General features: G+C 54.2%; 1 protein-coding gene across 21 annotated transcripts; it reads left to right on the top strand.

The window, feature by feature from the left end:
* The first annotated feature begins 3707 nt into the window (after window positions 1-3707).
* Window positions 3708-19808, top strand: Cacnb3 (calcium channel, voltage-dependent, beta 3 subunit). Of its 21 annotated transcripts, none has more exons than XM_030248302.1 (15): window positions 6948-7203; window positions 9420-9523; window positions 9708-10485; window positions 14760-14882; window positions 15086-15208; window positions 15611-15726; window positions 15958-16022; window positions 16231-16250; window positions 16449-16529; window positions 16672-16730; window positions 16888-16997; window positions 17211-17362; window positions 17581-17676; window positions 17774-17923; window positions 18511-19801. In XM_030248302.1, exons 3-15 carry the CDS (start codon window positions 10441-10443, stop codon window positions 18841-18843), a joined length of 1473 nt encoding a protein of 490 aa, XP_030104162.1. In that variant the 5' UTR covers window positions 6948-7203; window positions 9420-9523; window positions 9708-10440; the 3' UTR covers window positions 18844-19801. The 21 variants fall into 21 exon arrangements, with proteins under 21 accessions (XP_017171907.1, XP_006520428.1, XP_030104162.1 ...); XM_030248304.1 differs by having other exon boundaries at window positions 6984-7203; window positions 9778-10485; XM_017316415.2 differs by lacking the exon at window positions 6948-7203 and adding an exon at window positions 7585-7792.
* Window positions 19809-19945: the final 137 nt, after the last annotated feature.

A 19945-nucleotide genomic window follows, 5' to 3' on the forward strand; every position in this document is an offset into this window, starting at 1 on the left:
TGTCGCCGGGCGTGGTGGCACACGCCTTTAATCCCAGCACCGTGGAGGCAGAGGCAGGCAGATTTCTGAGTTCGAGGCCAGCCTGGTCTACAAAGTGAGTTCCAGGACATCCAGGGCTACACAGAGAAACCCTGTCTCGAAAAGCCAAAAACAAACAAACAAACAAAAAATTGTCTATGTGCATGAAAAGGGATATATTTTATCCTATAATTCCAGTTCTAAGTATATACCCAGGAGAAACAAGTTCATTTGATTGCCAAAAGACATATTCAGAATGTTCATAGGAATTTTATTTATTATAGACCAAATTGGAATCATCCTTAGCAGAAGAATGAAGAGTGGAGAGATGAAGGTGTGGGATAGTCTAAGAATAGTCTACTGCGGGGCAGTGGAAAACTCCAAAGGGCTGAGAAGGATCAGTTTCAGAAATACAATGTTGCTGTGGGTGGAGAGGGATTCAGCAGGTGGGAGCCCTTGCTGCTCCTGTTGGAGCCCAAATTCAGTGCCCTGCCCAGCACCCCTTGGGTGGCTCACAACCTGTAACTCCAGCTTCGGGAGATCCAACCCCCTCTTCTGACCTATACACAGACAGCATGTGCACCCACACACATGTAAGCTGTAAAAATGTAAACCTGAAAATAGAATACTGTACGCCTGTACATCACTGTTTTACAAAGTTCAAGTACGTGCAAGTGGAATCTGTAATGGTGTATGCAGAGTCATGCCCATGGTAGGTCTACAGAGTGAGTTCCAGGACAGCCAGGGCTATACAGAGAAACCCTGTCTCAAAAACAAAACAAACAAACAAAAAAAGAGCCACCATGTGGGTACTGAACACCAAACTCCAGTCCTCTGGGAGATTGTCAGCGCTCTCTCTCTCTGTCTGTCTGTCTGTCTGTCTGTCATGGTAGGATAGATGCCAACCAGGAAGGGAGCAGAAGGAAGCTTTTCGTGTGAGGTTGATGCCTAGATATTGACTTGGTTATACAGAGGTAGATCTCTGTACATAAATGTAAAAGGCATCAAATTATATATCTAATAGTTGTGGTTTAGGCAATTCAGTTATATCTCATTCCATACTTTAAAAAATAAAAATGTAAAAGGAAAATCCAAAGGCCAGAGGTGTAGGTCAGTGGCAGAGGGCTCAGTGTGTAGCATTGCAAGAGGGGAAAAACCAAAAATCTAACCGGACTGCAGACATGTTAGCAGTCCTCGTTCCTAGGTGATGGGAGTATAATGTTTTGATTTGTCTTATTCCTGATTTATATTTTCCTGTGTGTGTGTGTGTGTGTGTGTGTGTGTGTGTGTGTGTGTAACAAGATCCCACTCTCTAGCCCTGGCTGACCTGAAACCCATTATTTAGTCCAGGCCAGACTTGGACTTGTGGGCAGCCACTAACCTCGGCTTCCCATTGTCAATCGAGATTGCGGCTGTAAACTACCCCACCCAGCTTCTAAACTGTATTTTCTTTTAGCGACACATAGGCAAAACTTCTATAATAATCAAAGGTTATTTTGAGAACTACATTCCAAAAACTTGATTCATGCTGCCTCAGAGGGAAGTCAAGAAACCCTACTGCACCAGTCCAAAGGAGAGAGGGGTGTGGCCTCATATAATAGGAATGGAAATGCTAATCTCCCTGGCAAGTGGCTGGGGGTGGGGGTGGGGTGGGGTCGGGGATAGGGAATGGGATGTGGCGGCGTGACTTTTCAGAGGAAGTCCCAAATGCTGAACACGAGGAAAGTCCCAATGGGCATGCTTAGTAATGAGAACTAACTGGGTTTTCCAAATGAGAAGATCCAACTGTTGGTTAGCTGTGGCATTTAAAAGTCATTTAATCTCAGAAGTCCCTCAGTGGTTTAGCCATAGGGCAAGGGCTAAAAGCCCCAACTCTAACCCTGCACAGGTTCTTTCCACTCCGTACCACTTCGCTGGTTTCTGGAATTCCGAGTCCTAACTCTGCCAGAGCAGTCTACACATGGTGAACACAGACTTCTCTCAGAGCTTTGTGACAAGAGAGTACTGTCCTTTCCTGTGTTTGTCCTTCTGTGGCTTGTCTCTTGTTCGGTTTCGGGACAGGGTCTTACTCTGTTGCAGAGGCTGACTTCCCACTCTCAAGCCACTCGATTGGGCTTCCTAACTGCAGCAGTTACAGGTGAGCACCATTGCGCCCAATTTTATTCTATTCCTTTAATTATCTCCCCACCCCAGTTTTAATTGTATATGTGTTTTGCCTACATGTTTGTCTGTGTGCTTTGTGCCCACAGAGGCCAGAAGGGGGAGTCAAATCCCCTAGGACTGGATTTACAGCAGGTTAAGAGCCTCCATGTGGGTGCTGAACACCAAACTCAAGTCCTCTGGGAGACTGTCAGCTCTCTCTCTGTCTGTGTGTGTGTGTGTGTGTGTGTGTGTGTGTGTGTGTGTCTGTCTGTCTGTCTGTCTCATGCTTTATTTGTTTTTATTTTATGTGAATTGGTGTTTTTCCTGCGTGTGTCTGCGTGAGGGCGTTGGAGCTCCTGAAGCTGGAGATACAGACAGTTGTGAGCCGCCTCATGGGTGCTGGAGATGGAACCCAGGTCCTCTGGAAGAACTCTGAACTGCTGTTCTCTGAACCGCTAAGCCATCTCTCCAGACCCCCTCTTTTTTTTTTTTTTTATTTTGATGGTGTCTCCTGTGGAGCAGGCTGGCCTCTAGCTCCCTGTACAACTGACTGGTGATGGTTTTGACCTTCGGATTCTCCTGCCTGTGTCTCCAGAGGGCTGGGGTTACAGGCACGTGCCTCCATGCTTGGATTTTTTAGGGCTGAGAATTGAACCCAGGGCTTCTTGTGTACTAGGTAAGTGTACTTTTGGCTGAGCTACACTCTCAGCCCCAGCCCCCTGCCCCCCGCCTTTTTTAGTAAAATTATTATTATGTGCCTGTGTGCTTTGCCTGTGTATCACGTATACACTTGGTACCGAAAAAAGTCAAAAGGGGGCGTCACATCCCCTGAAACTGAAGTTGCAGACAGTTGTGAGCTGCCATTTGGGTGCCAGGAATCAAACCCAGATCCTCTGGAAGAGCAAACAGTGCTCTTAACCACTGAGCCATCTCTCTGCTTGGCCCTTCTTTCCTTTTCCTTTAAAACAAAACAAAACCAAACCACTTTTTTTTTCTTCTTTTTAAAACATACACTGGTGTGTTGTTTGCATGTATATCAGTGTGAGGGTCCCCTTGAACCGGAATTACAGAGAGTTGTGAGTTGCTACATGGGTGCTAGGAACTGAACCCAGGTCCTCTGGAAGAGCAGCAGCCAGTGCTCCTAACCACTGAACTCCAGCCCCCTTCTTTCTATTTTTTTAAAGAGCAATTTCTGAGACAATAAATACTACACACAAGTAGTAACTCGGAGAGTCAGGCCCTCCCTCCGGTCTTCAGACTCCAAATGCCATCCTTCCAAAATTTTCTGGGCGACCTTTCAGAACCCCGATGCTTAACTACCCACTCTCCATGCCACCCCACCCTCCTCCCACACACAGAGTCCTGTGTGTAGGGAGGCACTAGGGCCACCCTCAATGTCCTGTCACTCAGCTGCTCTCATGTCATTCAAACATCCAAACTTCTGCCTTTGTAACCCCAGAGGCCTATACGAGTCCAAACCTGCAACTTCCAGCAGCCACTTGGGTCTTCCGTTCCTAACCCCCAGTCCGGTTCAAAGATGAGTGTCAGCTCTCTATCCTAAGAGCAGCCTCCTCACCTGGACATTCTCCCACCTCCTTTCTTCGCAGGAAGGTTCTGTCCAAACCCCACCCTCCACCCCCATCCAGGTGAGTCTCTCCCCAATATCCTTCCCAAGGCGACAAAGCCCCTCACAGCAGTGAGAAGCCACAGAGTGACAGGCAGGCAGTGCTAGTCCTGGCCCAGGAGCCAGCAGCTGTGAGCAGCTAGCACTACGCCCTCTTCAATAATTCATCTTCCAGCAGGCTGCAGGCACCATGCCCTCATTCTGAGCCAGAGATGGCTGCCACAGCTCTGTGGGGTCGGAGAGCGAGGCTGAAAGGAGCGGAGAACTGGAGGAACAAGCCACCGGAGGTGCCCAACCTCCAAGCCCGTGTGCTGCACACGGCCCGCTAGTCCTTGTGAAAAGGGTTTCAGTCTGGGCTGATACTTGGGGTCCAGACCCGGAAGGATCTCAGAGAGCCACTGCGCTCAGCTCCCTGCCGAGCATATACCAGGCTCAGCCTCATGCCCTGGCCGAGCCTCCGCAGGCTACCTTTCTAATGATGCCCACAGCCCTCTCTCTGTCCCCTGACACGTCTCAGCTGTCCCCGCCTCAGGAGTCCTGCTCTGTTGGAGCTCCCATTACTTAGAAGTCCCCACAGCTCTTCTTGGCTCTGCCGGTCCACCCCCATCTCTTCAGCCCCAGCCTCTCTGGCTAAGAGCTGATGTTTATAGAGCTTGGAGACTAAACTGTGGGGGTGGAGGACCTGAGCTGACCCCGTGTGTGGCAAGAGGAGGGATTCAGGATCGTTAAGTGTGAGGCGCGTGCAGAACAGTTCTTTGTCTATAGTGTGGAGGGATGGCGGTAAAGTCTAAGCCACATCAGGGACTTGGCCTTCTCAGTGTCCCATCCTTCGGGGGACAGCCTGAATTCAGTTTCTATGCTAGCCCTGTTCCTGCTGGAATCCATTCTTTACAACTGGCGTTAGAGGGGAAACTGAGATGAAAGACTAAAGCAAACGCTTACAGGGCACCTAGTCTGCACCCGTACCAGCAGAAGCCAAGAATTTCTGGCTACTCACTCTCCTCTTTCAAGTGAAGAGGGATTCCTCAAATGGTCAAAGCTGTCTGCCTCGGAGTGGGCAAGAAAGAGCTGGGTCTGAAAGCCATAGTTGACTCCTCGCTCTCTCTCTGGGGGCCCGGCTTCCGGAGAGAAGGGTGCTATCATTCTGAGCACTGTCAGCAAGAAACCCTTCAGACATATTTATAGCAAATGCTGCATCAGGGGATGGAGCCTGAGAGAGCCTCAAAGCATCAAATAACGCTATAGGCCAGGAAGAGAGTACTGATTGCAGCAGGAGAGACTGAGGTTTGATGTCAGAGGAACTTCCCAAAGTAATATTTGGAGTTGACAATGGGAATTCCCTGAAGAAGTTACTTCCAAAGAATTTCCTCAGAGGGGAAAAAGCATCATGTTTTGGTCTAATAAATACAATAAATAAATAAAATTAAATTTAAAAAATGGATGTGGTGGGCCACAGATTCTGTCCTGGTAATGTCCAGACTACTAGATTCCAGGCCGATAAGCAGAGTTGTCCAGATGATGCCATTCTGAGGAGGCAAGTGGAGACTGAAGGATGAAATGATGAAGCCTCTTGACCCTGTGTGGGAACCTAGGGTTTGGTGCGTCTGCACCAGCCAAGCTGAGGCAGGGCCCCCAAAAAGGTATCCAATAGGGGCCTCTCTTAAGTAACCTGACCAGAGAACTGAAAGACCTTAAGTGGAGAGGCGGAGAGTATGTGACCTGCCAATCACCTCACTGGGAGGAGGGCCTTTGGCCAGGAGTCCCCGGGCCCAGGTCTGCTACCTACCTGGTATTCAGACCAGGTCTGGCAGACAGCTTGCCTGCAAATGATCAAACAGGCGTGGGCTTACCCTTTGCATCTCAGATTCCCTCTGATAAACTCGGAGAACCGATATTTAGGTTTTAAAGGGGTAGAGATGGCTTCAGGGGTGTAGGCTCCGGCAGAGGGAGGAGGGAAGCCAGGGACAATCGCTTCTCCTGTGAAAACTGAAGCGCCCCAAGGCCCAGAGGAGCTAGTCCATTAGCTGTGGTCAGCGGGGGAGGCAAGGAGGGAGGGGGAGGGGGGGTGATATATCTCTCCCTCCAGGTCTTGTTGCCGAGGCAAAACTTTAGCTCCCTCCATGACAACCCCCAACAAGACAAAAGGAAAAGAATGAATATCCTACCCACCCTGCTACCTCGTCCCCAAGCCTGTGTCTCTTCTCCAGGGTTGAAGCTGAGTGTGTAGGGGTGGCAGAAAAGAAACCATATCTGTGGCAGGAACAGACCACAGAGGAAGGGGGGGCAGCAGTGCCCTCCCAGGCACTTTCCAGGTTAAAACCAGCCCAAGAGGAACCTGGAATGGAGCGTTCTGAGAATGGATGCTCTTCCACCTTAGCTCTCTCTGGAATGGGACCAGTGGAAAGTCAGCAGAGTAGAGACAGTCTCCGGAGATCTTCAGGGAACAGGGAGGTGGAGGGGAGGGGTCCCGAGCCCCCTCCACCCGGAAAAAGTAAGCTCGAAGAAGGGCTGAGAAAGGGAGTTTTTCTGTTGGGAAACCCCGAGGTGAAGTTGGAGGCTCCCCCAGGTCATTAGATCTCTCAGTTCTGTCTCCATGAGGGGGTCTGCTCCCATCTGCCCCAGGCCCAGGAGCAGCCACTGTCTTAAGAATAGGGAAGGGGCCGGTTCCGTATGGAAGAACCAATGAGAGGTTAGTCCGCTTAGAAGGATGTAGTGAGCGAGTGGACTGGGATTACACCCTCGCTCCCCCCTCCCACGCCAGAACTTGGGCTTGTCCGCTTTGACGTGCCCGCCGGAGGGGACGAGAAGGGGTACTGACCCGAGAAGCGGTCCTGCGACTTTGTGCTCTCTGCTGCCCAGACTGAGCTGGGATGCTGCCTGGCTTGCCCGGGCTCGCCCTGAGACCAGGATGGAGGTAAGAGCGGTCTAGGGCTCTGGAGGGGACAAGAGTGTCTCTAAAGAACCCCACATGGGTGGGGACAGAGTGCGACCTGGGGTTCTCTCCTGGGGCTCTTGGGGGTGGGGTGGGGAGGAGGTTTCAGCAGGGTCTAGATCCAGGCTGCATCCTCCCCGGCAGCGCCTCCTGCTGGCAGGAGTCAGCATGTGCGGCCGATGCAGCCACCTGGAGGGTGGGTGCGGACACCCAGCCATCGAACCTAGGGGGCGCTACAGCGGGTAGGGAAAGCGGCAGCCTCACCTCGCTTTGACCTTCCCTTTGGCGGAGCTGAGACCTGCAGTACCCTAGCTGACCCAGGAGGCGTTCGTGCTGGGCTGTCTCCTAAAGGATTCTGCAGAAGCCTGGTCGGGACCAGGACAGGGTGGATGGTCGTGGCTTCCCCAGAAGTCAGAGGGGCGTCTTGAGGCTTGGTCAAACGGACTGAACACCTAACTCTTCCTTCTCGGTCTGTTACCCGGCTGAGGTGGGACTCAGTACGGTGTTTCTTCTTAGGGCGCTGGGGGTGGGACACTAGACGTATCAAGCTGGGGGTCTGGGGGGAGCCAAACCCAACCTCTCCCTAGAGCCTGCCTTTGAACCTTTCCCGCCCTCAGCCTGCGATGGCAGAGCTCCACAGACCCTGTCTTTTCTGGAGATCTGAGGGAGGGGGAGAGAAGGGGTAAGGCTGGGTGGGAAAGAGGGGTGGGGATTGGAAGGACAGTGAGAGACACCAGATGAATAGGGAACTGGGGAGGTAGCAAGGCAAGACTGAAGTGGAGACACACTAGACTGAAAGACGAGGGAAGTGCGGGAGAAACAGAAGGAGGAGGCTAGAAAGGAAGGGAGGAGGGAGGAGGAGGGAAAGGGGTGGAACCAGGAGCGAGGAGAGGGAGCAGGCGGCTGGAGCTGGGCGGGCGTGGGGCGAGGCCAGGCGTGCAGGCTGGAGCGGTGTGCAGAGAGACGCGGCTGGGTCCCGCTCCCGCCTCGGAGCCCCTGGCCCGGGGGAGGGAGAGAGGCCGCTAACCCGGTCTATGTCTTTTTCTGACTCCAGTGCAACCTTCCTGCTGAACGAGGTAACCTCCGGGGCCCCCTCCCAAGAAGGGTGGGAGAAAAGCTCCCGCATTTGGGGGAAACTGCAGCATGGGGCGGGAGCGAAAACAGGAGTTGAGAGCTCTGGATAATAGAGGAAGGGAAGGCTGGAACTGGCGCCTCCTGCAAAACATGCAGAGAGGTCTGACTGGGGAGCTGAGGAAGGGGCGCTATTGAAAGGAGGGCCGTGCCAGGCTCCCTCAGTGACCCTCTCTGAGTTCCCGGGGAGGGGGCAACCTAATAGCTGGAATGTGAGGGGCCTCCACCTGGAGTAGAACTCCCAGTTCCTGCCTCAGTTTCCCCACTTGCTGCCCAGTTAGTTTTCTAGAGGTTCTCCGCTTCCACACCTGGTCTTTTAAGGCTTTCCTCTTTGATCTTGCTTCCACAGCTGGATTAGCAGGAGAACTGGCATAGGCAGGTGTGGCTCTAGTGAGAAAGGAAGTGGACATTCTGTGGCAGCTCAGAGGTATAGGAGGAGAGAGGGGAGATCAAGTGCCTGCAGGACCCAGGGGATGCCTGTAGGTATGAGGAACTGGAACCCATCTCCAGGAGGAGGTGGTTGGCATGGCAACGAATTTCTCAGAGGCCGACTTAGACACCATTGTCCCAGCTGGGGATGAGGACAACAAGGTCCCCGTGAGGCTGATAGCAAATCTGCTGCCTAACAGTCCAGGGATCCCCATGGGTGGGTGGACAGTCCCAAAATTAGAGAGGCCAGGGGAGGAGATTCCAGACGGGACCCTCTTCCAGGAGAAGAGAGCCAGAAGGGTCTTACTCTTTGACACTTCTCCACCCTCTGGGAGGAGAGAGGGGACTAAGGAGACAAAGGAAAAGGATGGTACAGGACAAGGCAGTACTTGGGGACACAGAAGATATCGAACTAACCCTCAAACACACTGGGTTGGAGCAGTGGAAGCTGCCTCCCCCAGTTGCAGCTGGTGCCCTCAGACACAAGGGCTCCAATAAAGTTGCCTGCCGGTCCTTCAGTCAGGAGACAGACTAGGGTGTCATTAGATGAGCCCCCCCCCCCATCTTTTTCTTACCGAGGGAACAGGAAGATAAGATATAGGTGGGAAGCCAGTTGGCTTGGGTGGGTGGTCTTCCTCTCCTTTCTACCGCACAGAACCTTCTATAGATCTCTTGAACCCTTCCCAATTGTAACCGGAAGGGTGGGCAAGTGTCCTGAACTTACACCCTCCGGGGTTTCAGGAGCTAGAAGTGGCAAAGGGCTGAGTTGAGAAAGCGAGACACCAAGCACGGCTGGTGTCTGCCTCACATCCTCTTGGGATGCCCAAGCAGGAGGTTAAAATGCAAAAGGAAAATTTTGGTCGGGGGGGGGGGGGGAGGGATGTAAAAAGGGAGCGAGCTCAAATGATGACAGCTTTTAGAAGATCTCTTCAGAGATTGCGACTCTTTCCTCGAATGGCGGGGTGGGGGTGGAGGGCGCTGACTGGTGCTGGATGATTAGAACCAGCATCCTGCACACCGTACGTAATTCTGGTCTTTTGCAAAGCGGTAGGCTTTACCCTTCTTCCTTCCCAACCTCAGCGTCAGGATCGCACCTTTGCTCCACCCTTTAAGCTCACCTAAAACAGCCCCTTTCTGCCCCAGTTCCCGCGGATGCTTTGGCAATGTCTGGCACAATCCTTGGCAGGGAAGTGAAGAAGAGAATCTCCATCCCGGCTTAACTTGGATAAAATCTGCCCGTGCAACAGGTGTGGGGAGGCCTAGCCACCGTCCCCGAACTTCCCCCTTCTTAAGGGTCGGCCCTTTACCGCAGCCCGGAACGGAGAGGGCCGGGCACCTGTTGGGGCAGGAGCTGCTTTCATGGCACGGGTCTGGGAGCTCAAAACCATTTCTCCCTAGTACCACTGCGGGGTTTGCTTTGGGTGTCTCCAGGACTTGCAGAGAGCTGACATTGCCGGATCACCTGAGACCTCTTCCCCATCTGCTGTCCGTCCTCCTTTAGATCTCCATTTTCCTGTCTCCGCGTTCTCCCTGCCTCCAGTCCTCCTCTCTCTCCAGCCATCCTCCCCGCCGCCCGCACCCTCTCGATTCTCCACCGGGCTCGCGTCTGGTTGCGGCGTCTCTCCCCTTCCCCTCCCCCGCGCCAGCCCTTTGTTTCCCGGCGGAGCAGTTCCTGGGTTGCGAGAGTCCCTGTCTCTGCATCTCTCCTCGCCCCGCCTCCTCCCCGCCGGGATCCGCCCCGCCTGCAGCCTCTCCGCCCTTCTTCCCCGCCGCCCCGGCCCCGGAGGTGCCGGGGACCCACCTTCCCGACTCGCGTGCGCCCGGTTCCGCGGCCCCGGCGGGTCCCCCCTGGCTGCCGCGCCCCCGCCGCCCGCGTCTTCCCGGGAGGGGGTCAGGTGGGCGGGCACTATTGTTGTGGGAGCCGGCGGCAGATTCCTCAGCCGCGCTGGCGCGCTCGGGGTGGGACCGGCTGGGCTGGGGGGTGGGGAGGGGAGCGGTGATCTGAGCTGCGAGCAGCTGGTCTTCGCGGCTCGCTCCTTCCTTCGCGCTCGCGCTCTCCGCCGCCGCCGCCCGCAGGGCTGCGCGGCTCGGTGGCATCTCGGGCGCGGCCCGCCGTCCTCGCCCCCGGCGCCGCTCGCTCCCCCCACCCACCCCGGACTCCCCCATGTATGACGACTCCTACGTGCCCGGGTTTGAGGACTCGGAGGCGGTGAGTGCCCGCGGGGGAGGGTGGGGGGTGGGGGTGGGGGAGTTGGGATGACACCTCTCTCTCTTCAACCCTTCCCCCAGTTCTGCACTTTGAAAAACGCCTTGGCAGCGAGCGGGGCAGCGCGCGTAAGCCGGCGGGGGGCTCTCTAGGAAAGTGGGAAGATGGTCTCTCATAGCCAGGTATCCCAGGTACTCCGGTGTGTGCACAGGGACGCTGTAGGGGGAAGGCTCGAGCAGGTGGCCCCAAAGCTCAGGACATAGGAGGCTGAGGAGGGGAGGACAGAAGGCCCCGACACCGAGGTTTTTAGAGCGAACATGGAACATTTGGAGTTCCGTATCCTGGGTTCATGGGGTCTGAACACAACAGGGAAAGCTGAGCTCCGGGGGAGACACTCCGGACTTGTGCCTCAAGTAAATGACAAATTAGGGAGCTGGAAGAACATTAGCGACTCGCGTACCAGCCTCTGCAGACAGGAATTCTAGAACTTGGTCTCTTTTTCCTCTCTGCCCACCCCCCCTGCGCATGGCCTTGACTGCTCTCACTCACCACTGCCTCTAGCTCAGCTTCTTGGAAAGGCCACCAACCACAGGGGTGGGCCATCAGACTGTGTTCAGTCTAGCCCCCTGCAGAGGAGGGCCTGGAGGTGAGGCCAGGGGAGCTCAGGGGCATGGGGATGGGAAGGAAGCTCTTTGCTCCGAGAACCAGGCAACCAATAAATATTTAATTCTTCTCTTTGCTTTTATCTCCTGACCCACTGAGACAAATCAGCTCATTAGACAGTGATTCCCGGAGCTCAGAGAGCAGAAAGACTGCCTGGAAAGATGGGACAAGAGTTGGGGGGGGGGGTCAGTGTCAGAGCCTCATGGAGTCACCAGTCTCCCCTTAGACATCCCACTCGATATGGGAAAGGACCACTAACAGGGCTTGAAAGGGTCCCCTGACAGGATTAAATCGAGCCTTTTATCTCCGGCCCAGGAAAGAGGAGTGGTGAGCCTCAGAGCAGGCATGTGTCAGTCAGTTGATTCTGGGACCAGGCTCCTTCAGGACCCAATTTTCCATGGGGCTCTGGGGCTAATTACGTTGCAAGGGAGAGCAGAGAGGTGGTTCTGAAGGCTCTGGTGGGCACCTCTTTCTGACAGTTGAAGGGACAGTTGGCATAGCCCTGGGAGTCAGAATAAGCTGGAGGAGAGACCTCTCTGCGGGGCTGCAGGGCCCGAGGAGCTACCTTCTCATCCCTGGTGAGAAGCCGGGGCTGATGCAGGAGACTGATACCTGGATGTTATTTGAGGGCGGCCTGCTGACCCATTGCTCCCTCCTGACCTTCCCCGGTTCTTAGATCTCTTCCCCCCCAACTTCCCTTCCTCCCGCCAGCTCCTTGCTCTCCCCGAGGCCCCCTCTGAAGCAGTAGGAGGGAGATCAGGCTCTAAATAAATCCACTGGGCTCATCTCCCTCCTCTTCTTCCCCTGTGCCAGGCAAGAGAGGAGCTGCAGCCTGCCCACACACTCACCAGGCAAGGGGGGCACCACTAGGGCACTGTGCCAACTCCAGCAGCTCCAGAGTACTGAGACGCTCTGGCTTTGGGGGCATAATGGGTGGGGAAGTAAGAGCCTGCCATTCTGCAGGGTAGAATGCTACCTACTTTCTAACTGGTACCAGACCAGCGTATGCAACCCCCCAGGACATGGGAATTATGGAAAGTGGCTTCCATTCAGATCACAACCCATTAAAGAATTTAAGGAGAGACCCTGTCAATCTCTAGGGTTAAGAGCTCACCTAGCCTAGATACCCCAAAGGCATTAAGGACTAAATTGGACTGAGAGCTTGGATCTGGGGAGGTGGAAGCTACACTTCTCCCAATACCTGCTGGGTACTGAGGAAGTATCTGATCGTAGGTGGTCATCCTCCAAGGCCCTTTTCACCTGCTGGTCTCTATCTATCTATCTCTATCTTCTGCCAGCCACACCTCACAGCTAGCGTTTACATTCTGGGAGTGAGGTCCCTCACCCCATGTCAAGGTCTTGTTCTCCCATGGTTGGAGAGAGGGGGGCAGCAGACTGGCCTGTACTTCTGCAAAACAAAAGGCCTCCCCAAACCGCTACCCAGTTCTGGGGCTGCCTCAAGACATTTGGTTTACAATAGACACAGTCTTTAGCTCAGATTCCAGGGCTGCCAAACACCTAGCTGACCAGCCCTCTTGCACACCGGAAGGGCTGGGCTGTAGGCCTGGTTGACAGCAGGGGTGTGAGTTTGCCTTTTCCAAAGAGTCTGGCCTCTGCTGCTTGTAGGTAGGTAGTCATAGCCAGTGGCTTTAAGAGACTGTTCTTCAACCTCAACATTCAGAAACCTCTTTCCTTACACTCATTGCTTTTACCTAGCCTCTTAGCTTTTCTGTACCACTGACATCTCAGAATACAGGGAAGAATTCTTCCAGGCTCCTGCACACCAGAAGGAGAAACTGAGTCAAAAGAGATGTCTTTTTCCCTAATCCAGTTATCTTAACTTTCAGCTGCTTGTCTCAAAGTTGAACTTCCCTTATCTGTCTGGCATCTTCCTCATGGCCCTGAAGGTGACCTCTGTAACCCTCCAGATGTATGCTCCTACTCTGGGCAGGACTCAATGACTGTCCCTTCACATTACCAAAGGCATCCCCGAGGTCCTGTATCTCAGCTGGGTTGCCTGGCACCAGCACAGTCTCCCTCCAGGCCCTGATCTCCCTTGGGCCCAGGGAAAGGAGAGAGATACAGAGCAAATGGTTGGTGTGAGGCCTCGCCTGTACCCAGGGAGACAGCCATGTGTTGCTCTCCTCCGTGTCTTCTTGCTGCTTCCACATGCCCAGTTCCCTGTCCCCACAGGTGTGGGAAGGAAAGAAAGTGGGTGGGGGGAGAAAAGGGAGGTAACTTCCAGAAGTCTGTAGTTTGGCCCAGTCTTCACACGCAAGGCGAATTTAACAGCTTTCTTTCTTTTTTTTTTTTGTTTTTTTGTTTTTTTTTTGTTTTTTGTTTTTTGTTTTTTGTTTTGTTTTTTCGAGACAGGGTTTCTCTGTATAGCCCTGGCTGTCCTGGAGCTCACTTTGTAGACCAGGCTGGCCTCAAACTCAGAAATCCGCCTGTCTCTGCCTCCCAAGTGCTGGGATTAAAGGCGAGAGCCACCACGCCTGGCTTAACAGCTTTCAAAACTTTGTTGGAAGCCTGCTGTGAGGGTACACCAGCACCTGAGAGATAGAGGCAGGCAACTAACTAGCTCTCTCTCTCTCTCTCTCTCTCTCTCTCTCTCTCTGTGTGTGTGTGTATGTGTGTGTGTGTGTGTGTGTGTGTGTTGGTTTGGTTTTTAAGATTGGGTTTCTCTGTGTAGCCCTGGCTGTCCTGAAAATAACTCTTTAGTCCAGGTAACACCACTGTCTAACTCGTGTGTGTGTGTGTGTGTGTGTGTGTGTGTGTGTATCAGAGGACAACTTTCAGAGATGAGTTCTCTTGTTGTTGTTGTTGTCCTTCTCCTTCTCCTTCTTCTTCTCCTTCTTCTTCTTTTTCTTCTTCTTCTAAGATTTATTTATTTTATGCATGTGAGTACAGAAGAGAGCATTGGAGCCCATTGTAGATGGTTGTGAGCCACCATGTGGTTGCGGGGAATTGAACTCAGGACCTCTGGAAGATCAGTCAGTGCTCTTAACTACTGAGCCATCTCTCCAGCCCGGGTTCTCTACTTCTGTTGGTTCCCTGGAGTGACCTCTGGTCATCCATCTTGTTTGAACAGCAAATACCTTTACACCACCCTGCTTTTGGGGAGCAGGGGAGTAGGTCTCATATAGCCCAGAAAGTCTTTAGCTCTCTAGCTACTAAACCTGACCTCCCAAGTGCTAGAATTATAGGTGTGTACCCCCACATCCAGCTCCAACCGGCATCTGTTAGTTAGCTGTACTCTTTCCAGTCATCTTAAAGGGATAATGTCCAGGTTGCTTCAGGCTCTTGTGGAGATAAGAGAACATGGTCTCCTGGATTTAACACCACCTGAGTATATCATCTTTAGTATTTTAGTATTTAATAGAGGGGAGAAAAGAGAGCGAAAAGTGAAGATTTTGTTCAGAGCTATGATATAAATAGGCGTGGGGAAGAAGACCCTGTACTTTGCACATACAGATTGGGGCAGCTTCCGTTTAGCCTTAGAGGCACCGGGAGGCACACAGAAGGCAGTTTTGGGGTCAAGTCATCCCCTAGAAGATGGAAAACTTGCATCAGGGCTAGGAGGACTATTACACAGACTCTCCCGTCCGTCCCAGGGTTCAGCCGACTCCTACACCAGCCGCCCCTCTCTGGACTCAGACGTCTCCCTGGAGGAGGACCGGGAGAGTGCCCGGCGAGAAGTGGAGAGTCAGGCTCAGCAGCAGCTGGAAAGAGCCAAGGTATGCCTGCTGGCAGGCAGGGGGTCAGGCTGGGTGCAAGCCTGTGCAGGACCTTGGGACCCCAGGGTCATGTCAGGGTGTACTTATGTGTGGAAAAGTGTATGTCTGTAGCAGGCAGTAGCCTTCTTGTCTGGGGCTTCTGCCTCCCCGTGAGGTACTCTGAGGCATCTGTCTCTCATTGCCCTGATGATCAAATTCCCCAGCACAAACCTGTGGCATTTGCTGTGAGGACCAATGTCAGCTACTGTGGGGTTCTGGATGAGGAGTGCCCGGTCCAGGGCTCTGGAGTCAACTTTGAGGCCAAAGATTTTCTGCACATTAAAGAGGTAATGAACCTTATTCTCCCCAGAAGCCTACTCCTGCTTGCAGTCCCAGGCCCCAGGGCCTCTTTAGTTCTGTATCTAAAATAGTTCCCCAGGCCCTCCAGTTTCATCTGTGTGCACACCTGGATGCCCCCTCACTCAGGACCCGATTCCAAGGTTCCCACCATCCTCAGACCTGGCTTGGTCCTGAGTTCTGTGTCTAAGTGGGAGGGTAGAGTTACTAACCAACCAGCAGATTCCACACCTGGAAGCACAACAGCATGAGGCTTGAACCTGGCTGCCCTGTTCTGTGATGCCATTCCACACACTCTGGCCCTTCCTCTGCCTTCCTGGTGCCAGCCTCCCAGAGTCCTCCCTGAGCAAGCACCTCTCACGCAGCTCCTCCCTCTTCTCGTTCCCTCCCAGAAGTACAGCAATGACTGGTGGATCGGGAGGCTAGTGAAAGAGGGCGGAGACATCGCCTTCATCCCCAGCCCCCAACGCCTGGAGAGCATCCGGCTCAAACAGGAACAGAAGGCCAGGTGAGAACAGTGCTGAGATTCAGTACACACACAACCCAAACCCCCAAACACTTAGCACTGCGCCCACAGAACACAGCTATACATTTACACACACACACACACACACACACACACACACACACACACACACACACACTGTACATGCTCAGCTGTCATAAATGAAGTTACTAATCTGTCGAACGTTAACGTATAGAACTGTGTGGACATTTTACCATTCCCCATTTCTGTCAGGAGATCTGGGAACCCTTCCAGCCTGGGTGACATTGGCAACCGACGCTCTCCTCCTCCGTCTCTAGGTAGTCTTCCCTCAGCTTACCCACCTTGGGTAGGCAAATAAGACGCAGTGGAAGGGGGTCCTTCCCAGTGAACTATGTGGGAAGGGGGCTGGTGGAGGGGCCAGAACAGCAGGGAGAGCCTGTTACCTCCCCAGGGGAAGGGACTCCCAAGCCCCCCAGGGCCTTTTCCCTCCACCAACTTTAATCTTTTATTTCCTTTTCCAAAAAGCCAAGCAGAAGCAAAAGCAGGTGAGTCAGAAAGGGACCTGGGCCGGGGGGTCATGGATTTTGGCTCTGGGGACCCTCCTGGTCAGTCACTGCTGGCATCTACAGAACCAGAGGGGAGGGCGCCCAGAACTCTCCACTCTGCCCCCATCCCCCAGAGCAGTCAGGCCTAAAGTGGGCACCGAGACCAAGATTTTGTCTGACCTCCTGGCCATTCTGCAGGCGGAACATGTTCCCCCGTATGATGTGGTGCCCTCCATGCGGCCTGTGGTGCTGGTGGGACCCTCTCTGAAAGGCTATGAGGTGAGGAAGTTCCCAAGCCCAGAGTTACCCCTCCCAAAGCTGCCACAGTGGGAAATGTCTTTGCGTAGGGTGTGAACTCTACTTGGGGACACTGTCCCGCTGCCAGGGGGGCCCTCTGTCAGTGCCACACCCTCCCCTCCAGGTCACGGACATGATGCAGAAGGCGCTCTTCGACTTCCTTAAACACAGGTTTGATGGCAGGTAAGCTGCCCTGGTCTGGAACCGGGAGGAGAATCAATCAGGAGGAAAGTTAATTTCCCCCTTGTGCATGCCCGGAGCTAGTCTCCTCTCAAGGAGAGTCAGGGAGCTGGGTAAGGAGTGCTTGGCTTAGACGGCAGTGTGCGGTCCGCCACTCCAGGATCTCCATCACACGCGTCACGGCCGACCTCTCGCTGGCCAAGCGCTCTGTGCTCAACAATCCTGGCAAGAGGACCATCATTGAGCGCTCCTCCGCCCGCTCCAGCATTGGTGAGGAGTCCTTTGTTCCTGGTTCTCTGCCTACTTGATGCTACTGCAAACCTGAACCTCCTTGTCTTTTTGCCCACGACCTACCACCTGCCTCAAGTTCTGCCCCCACACCCCCCTTGCCCAGTCCCCTGCCTATCCAGGCTTGCTTGCATTGTAGCAGCTCTGGCTGTAAGCAGTGCCCAGAGCCCCTCGTAAACTGCTCCCCTTCCTTAGCTGAAGTGCAGAGTGAGATTGAGCGCATATTCGAGCTGGCCAAATCCCTGCAGCTAGTGGTGTTGGATGCTGACACCATCAACCACCCAGCACAACTTGCCAAGACCTCACTGGCTCCCATCATCGTCTTTGTCAAAGTGTCCTCGCCAAAGGTAAGTGAACTGGGTCACTGGGGTCCCCTAGATGTCCCCTAGAATACAGTGCACCTCTGCTTGGGTCCTGCCTGGAGTGACCAGCTCCTTTTCCTGACATCCCTCCTCACCTGGTACTAATGTCCTACCACGAGTTGGGAATTGTGCCTAATTCCTAGACCCAGTTCTCACCAGAGCCCCGAGAAACGCCACGCCCATCTCTGCCCTTCCCCCGTCAGGTACTGCAGCGACTGATCCGCTCCAGGGGAAAGTCACAGATGAAGCACCTCACTGTACAGATGATGGCGTACGATAAGCTGGTTCAGTGCCCACCCGTGAGTGCTTAGGGTCAGCTGCGACCACGCCCTATCCCAGGGTGCAGCTGCAGAGTGGCCATGGAGAAGCCAACGTCCCCATGCCTTCTCTCTCCAGGAGTCATTCGACGTGATTCTGGATGAGAACCAGCTAGAAGATGCCTGTGAGCACCTGGCTGAATACTTAGAGGTTTACTGGCGAGCGACCCACCACCCAGCACCGGGCCCCGGACTGCTGGGTCCGCCTAGTGCCATCCCTGGACTTCAGGTAACTGTTTCTAGTGGGCACAGCTGTGCAGGCTTCCCCAGTCGAGGCAAAGCTCCCGTCCTGACCAAGGATTGTTCTTGGTCTGTGTGTGAAGCCAAGGGATTGCTGAGACTGTCAGCTCTGCCTGCTCCACAGACCTTATGGCACACAGGTCAAGGGACTTCCTGATTGGACAGCACAGTGACTGAGATCAGATGGTCCTCCTAGGGACAAAGGAAACACTCTCCACACCTATCTCCGGGGGCACTTTTTTTTTTCTTCGAGACAGGGTTTCTCTGTATAGCCCAGGCTGTCCTGGAACTCACTCTGTAGACCAGGCTGGCCTCGAACTCAGAAATCCGCCTGCCTCTACCTCCTGCGTGCTGGGATTAAAGATGTGCGCCACCACGCCTGGCTTTCCCGGGTACTTTTTAAGGGAGAGCCTGAATTTGTAAGGAGCTAAAACTACTTTCTGCACTTAACTTGGAAAATACCCCAACTTAATTCTTCCTTGCACTGCATACTTTTAAAAACCTAGGCATTGAGAGTAGGGGGAGTGTTAGAACCTCATCTCCCTACGAAGGCCAGGCTTCTCTTCCCTTACCTAGATCTTGTGTGGCCCCCAGAACCAGCAGCTGCTGGGGGAGCGAGTGGAGGAGCACTCACCCCTGGAGAGGGACAGCCTGATGCCCTCAGATGAGGCCAGCGAGAGCTCCCGCCAGGCCTGGACCGGATCTTCACAGCGCAGCTCTCGCCATCTGGAGGAGGACTATGCAGATGCCTACCAGGACCTGTACCAGCCTCACCGCCAACACACCTCGGGGCTGCCCAGTGCTAACGGGCACGACCCCCAAGACCGGCTCCTAGCCCAGGACTCGGAGCATGACCACAATGACCGGAACTGGCAGCGTAACCGGCCTTGGCCCAAGGACAGCTACTGACCACCTCCTGCCCCACCCTGGCAGGCGCAGGCACAGCGGCTGGGGTGTCCACCTCAGGCAGGTTGGAGTTAGATTGGCATTAGGCTGCCGTTAGGTTCAGCTCACACAACCCTCTGCCCAGCCCCAGGTCCAGGGCTGACTGTGGTCCCAAGGTTCTGGGAGAAGCAAGGGGCCCCTCACCTCCTGGGCACAGTGACCCCGTAGGTTCTCATCCGGGTACTAGCCGTGTTCTGCATCCTTGGCACCTCCCCCTGCATAAGCTGCCGCCCCCGTGGGCAACAATCTCAGGCCAGGATCACTTAGCAGGGGCCTTCCAGCCAGAATGGATGCCCCTCTAAAGAGCAAGAGGGTGTGAGTGTGGGCAACATAGCCTGAGGAAGAAGAAACTCGGTTCCTAAGCAGGCGTAGATCCTAAGCAAAGGGACTCCATTCACGCCACTGCCACACATCAGAAATGAAGCAATCAGAGCTCAACATGGCGGCACTTCTGTCCCATCAGCTGGGGTGGGCACTTACACCTAAGACAGGAGCAGTGCGGGTGAGGCAGGACAGACAGACTCACAGCTGTAGCTCTGCTAGAAAACGGCCCACTCACCAAACCGGGACGCTTAGCATCTGGTGAGACTAGGGAACTGGGGCATATTCAAGCCAAGAGCCAGCCTGGACTGCGGGGGAGGGTGGGACAGCTTCCGGCCCCCCTTGCTCTTCTCATTCTTTGCCCTTGCATCTGTCATTTCTGTCCTTTCCCTCCATGGCTCCTGCAAGATAGGGGCTTCCTGACTCATAGCAGCCACTTCAGTTAGGGTTAGATGAGAGGAACAGGACACAGTGAACAGTCCCCGAGGCTGTCCACCTGGCTACCCTTGCCTTATGGCTCTAGCGTGTGACCTACAGAGCATGCTCCATTAAGAACCCGCCCCACCTCATTGTCATCTCCAATAAAACACCACGCACAGTCCCTCCGGTGTCTCTGGTCTGTCCGCTCACAGTGTTCTGGCCCTTTCTCTCCGAGGATTCATGAGTGGAGCAAGAAGAACCAGCAAGAGGCACTGTGGGCACACCGCACCCGGGGCCTGATGGCTGGCTGGAGGAGGCAGTTGGC

The sequence above is a fragment of the Mus musculus genome, chromosome 15 (genome assembly GCF_000001635.26).
Source record: "Mus musculus strain C57BL/6J chromosome 15, GRCm38.p6 C57BL/6J".
Lineage (NCBI taxonomy): Eukaryota > Metazoa > Chordata > Mammalia > Rodentia > Muridae > Mus > Mus musculus.

Excerpts from the sequence above, each read along its gene's own strand:
- Cacnb3 (XM_030248302.1), top strand. The coding sequence starts at position 10,441 with ATGTATGACGACTCCTACGTGCCCGGGTTTGAGGACTCGGAGGCG. Across the intron at positions 14,883-15,085 it reads AGCAGCTGGAAAGAGCCAAG|CACAAACCTGTGGCATTTGC; the intron begins GTATGCCTGCTG and ends CAAATTCCCCAG. Across the intron at positions 16,251-16,448 it reads CCAAGCAGAAGCAAAAGCAG|GCGGAACATGTTCCCCCGTA; the intron begins GTGAGTCAGAAA and ends GCCATTCTGCAG.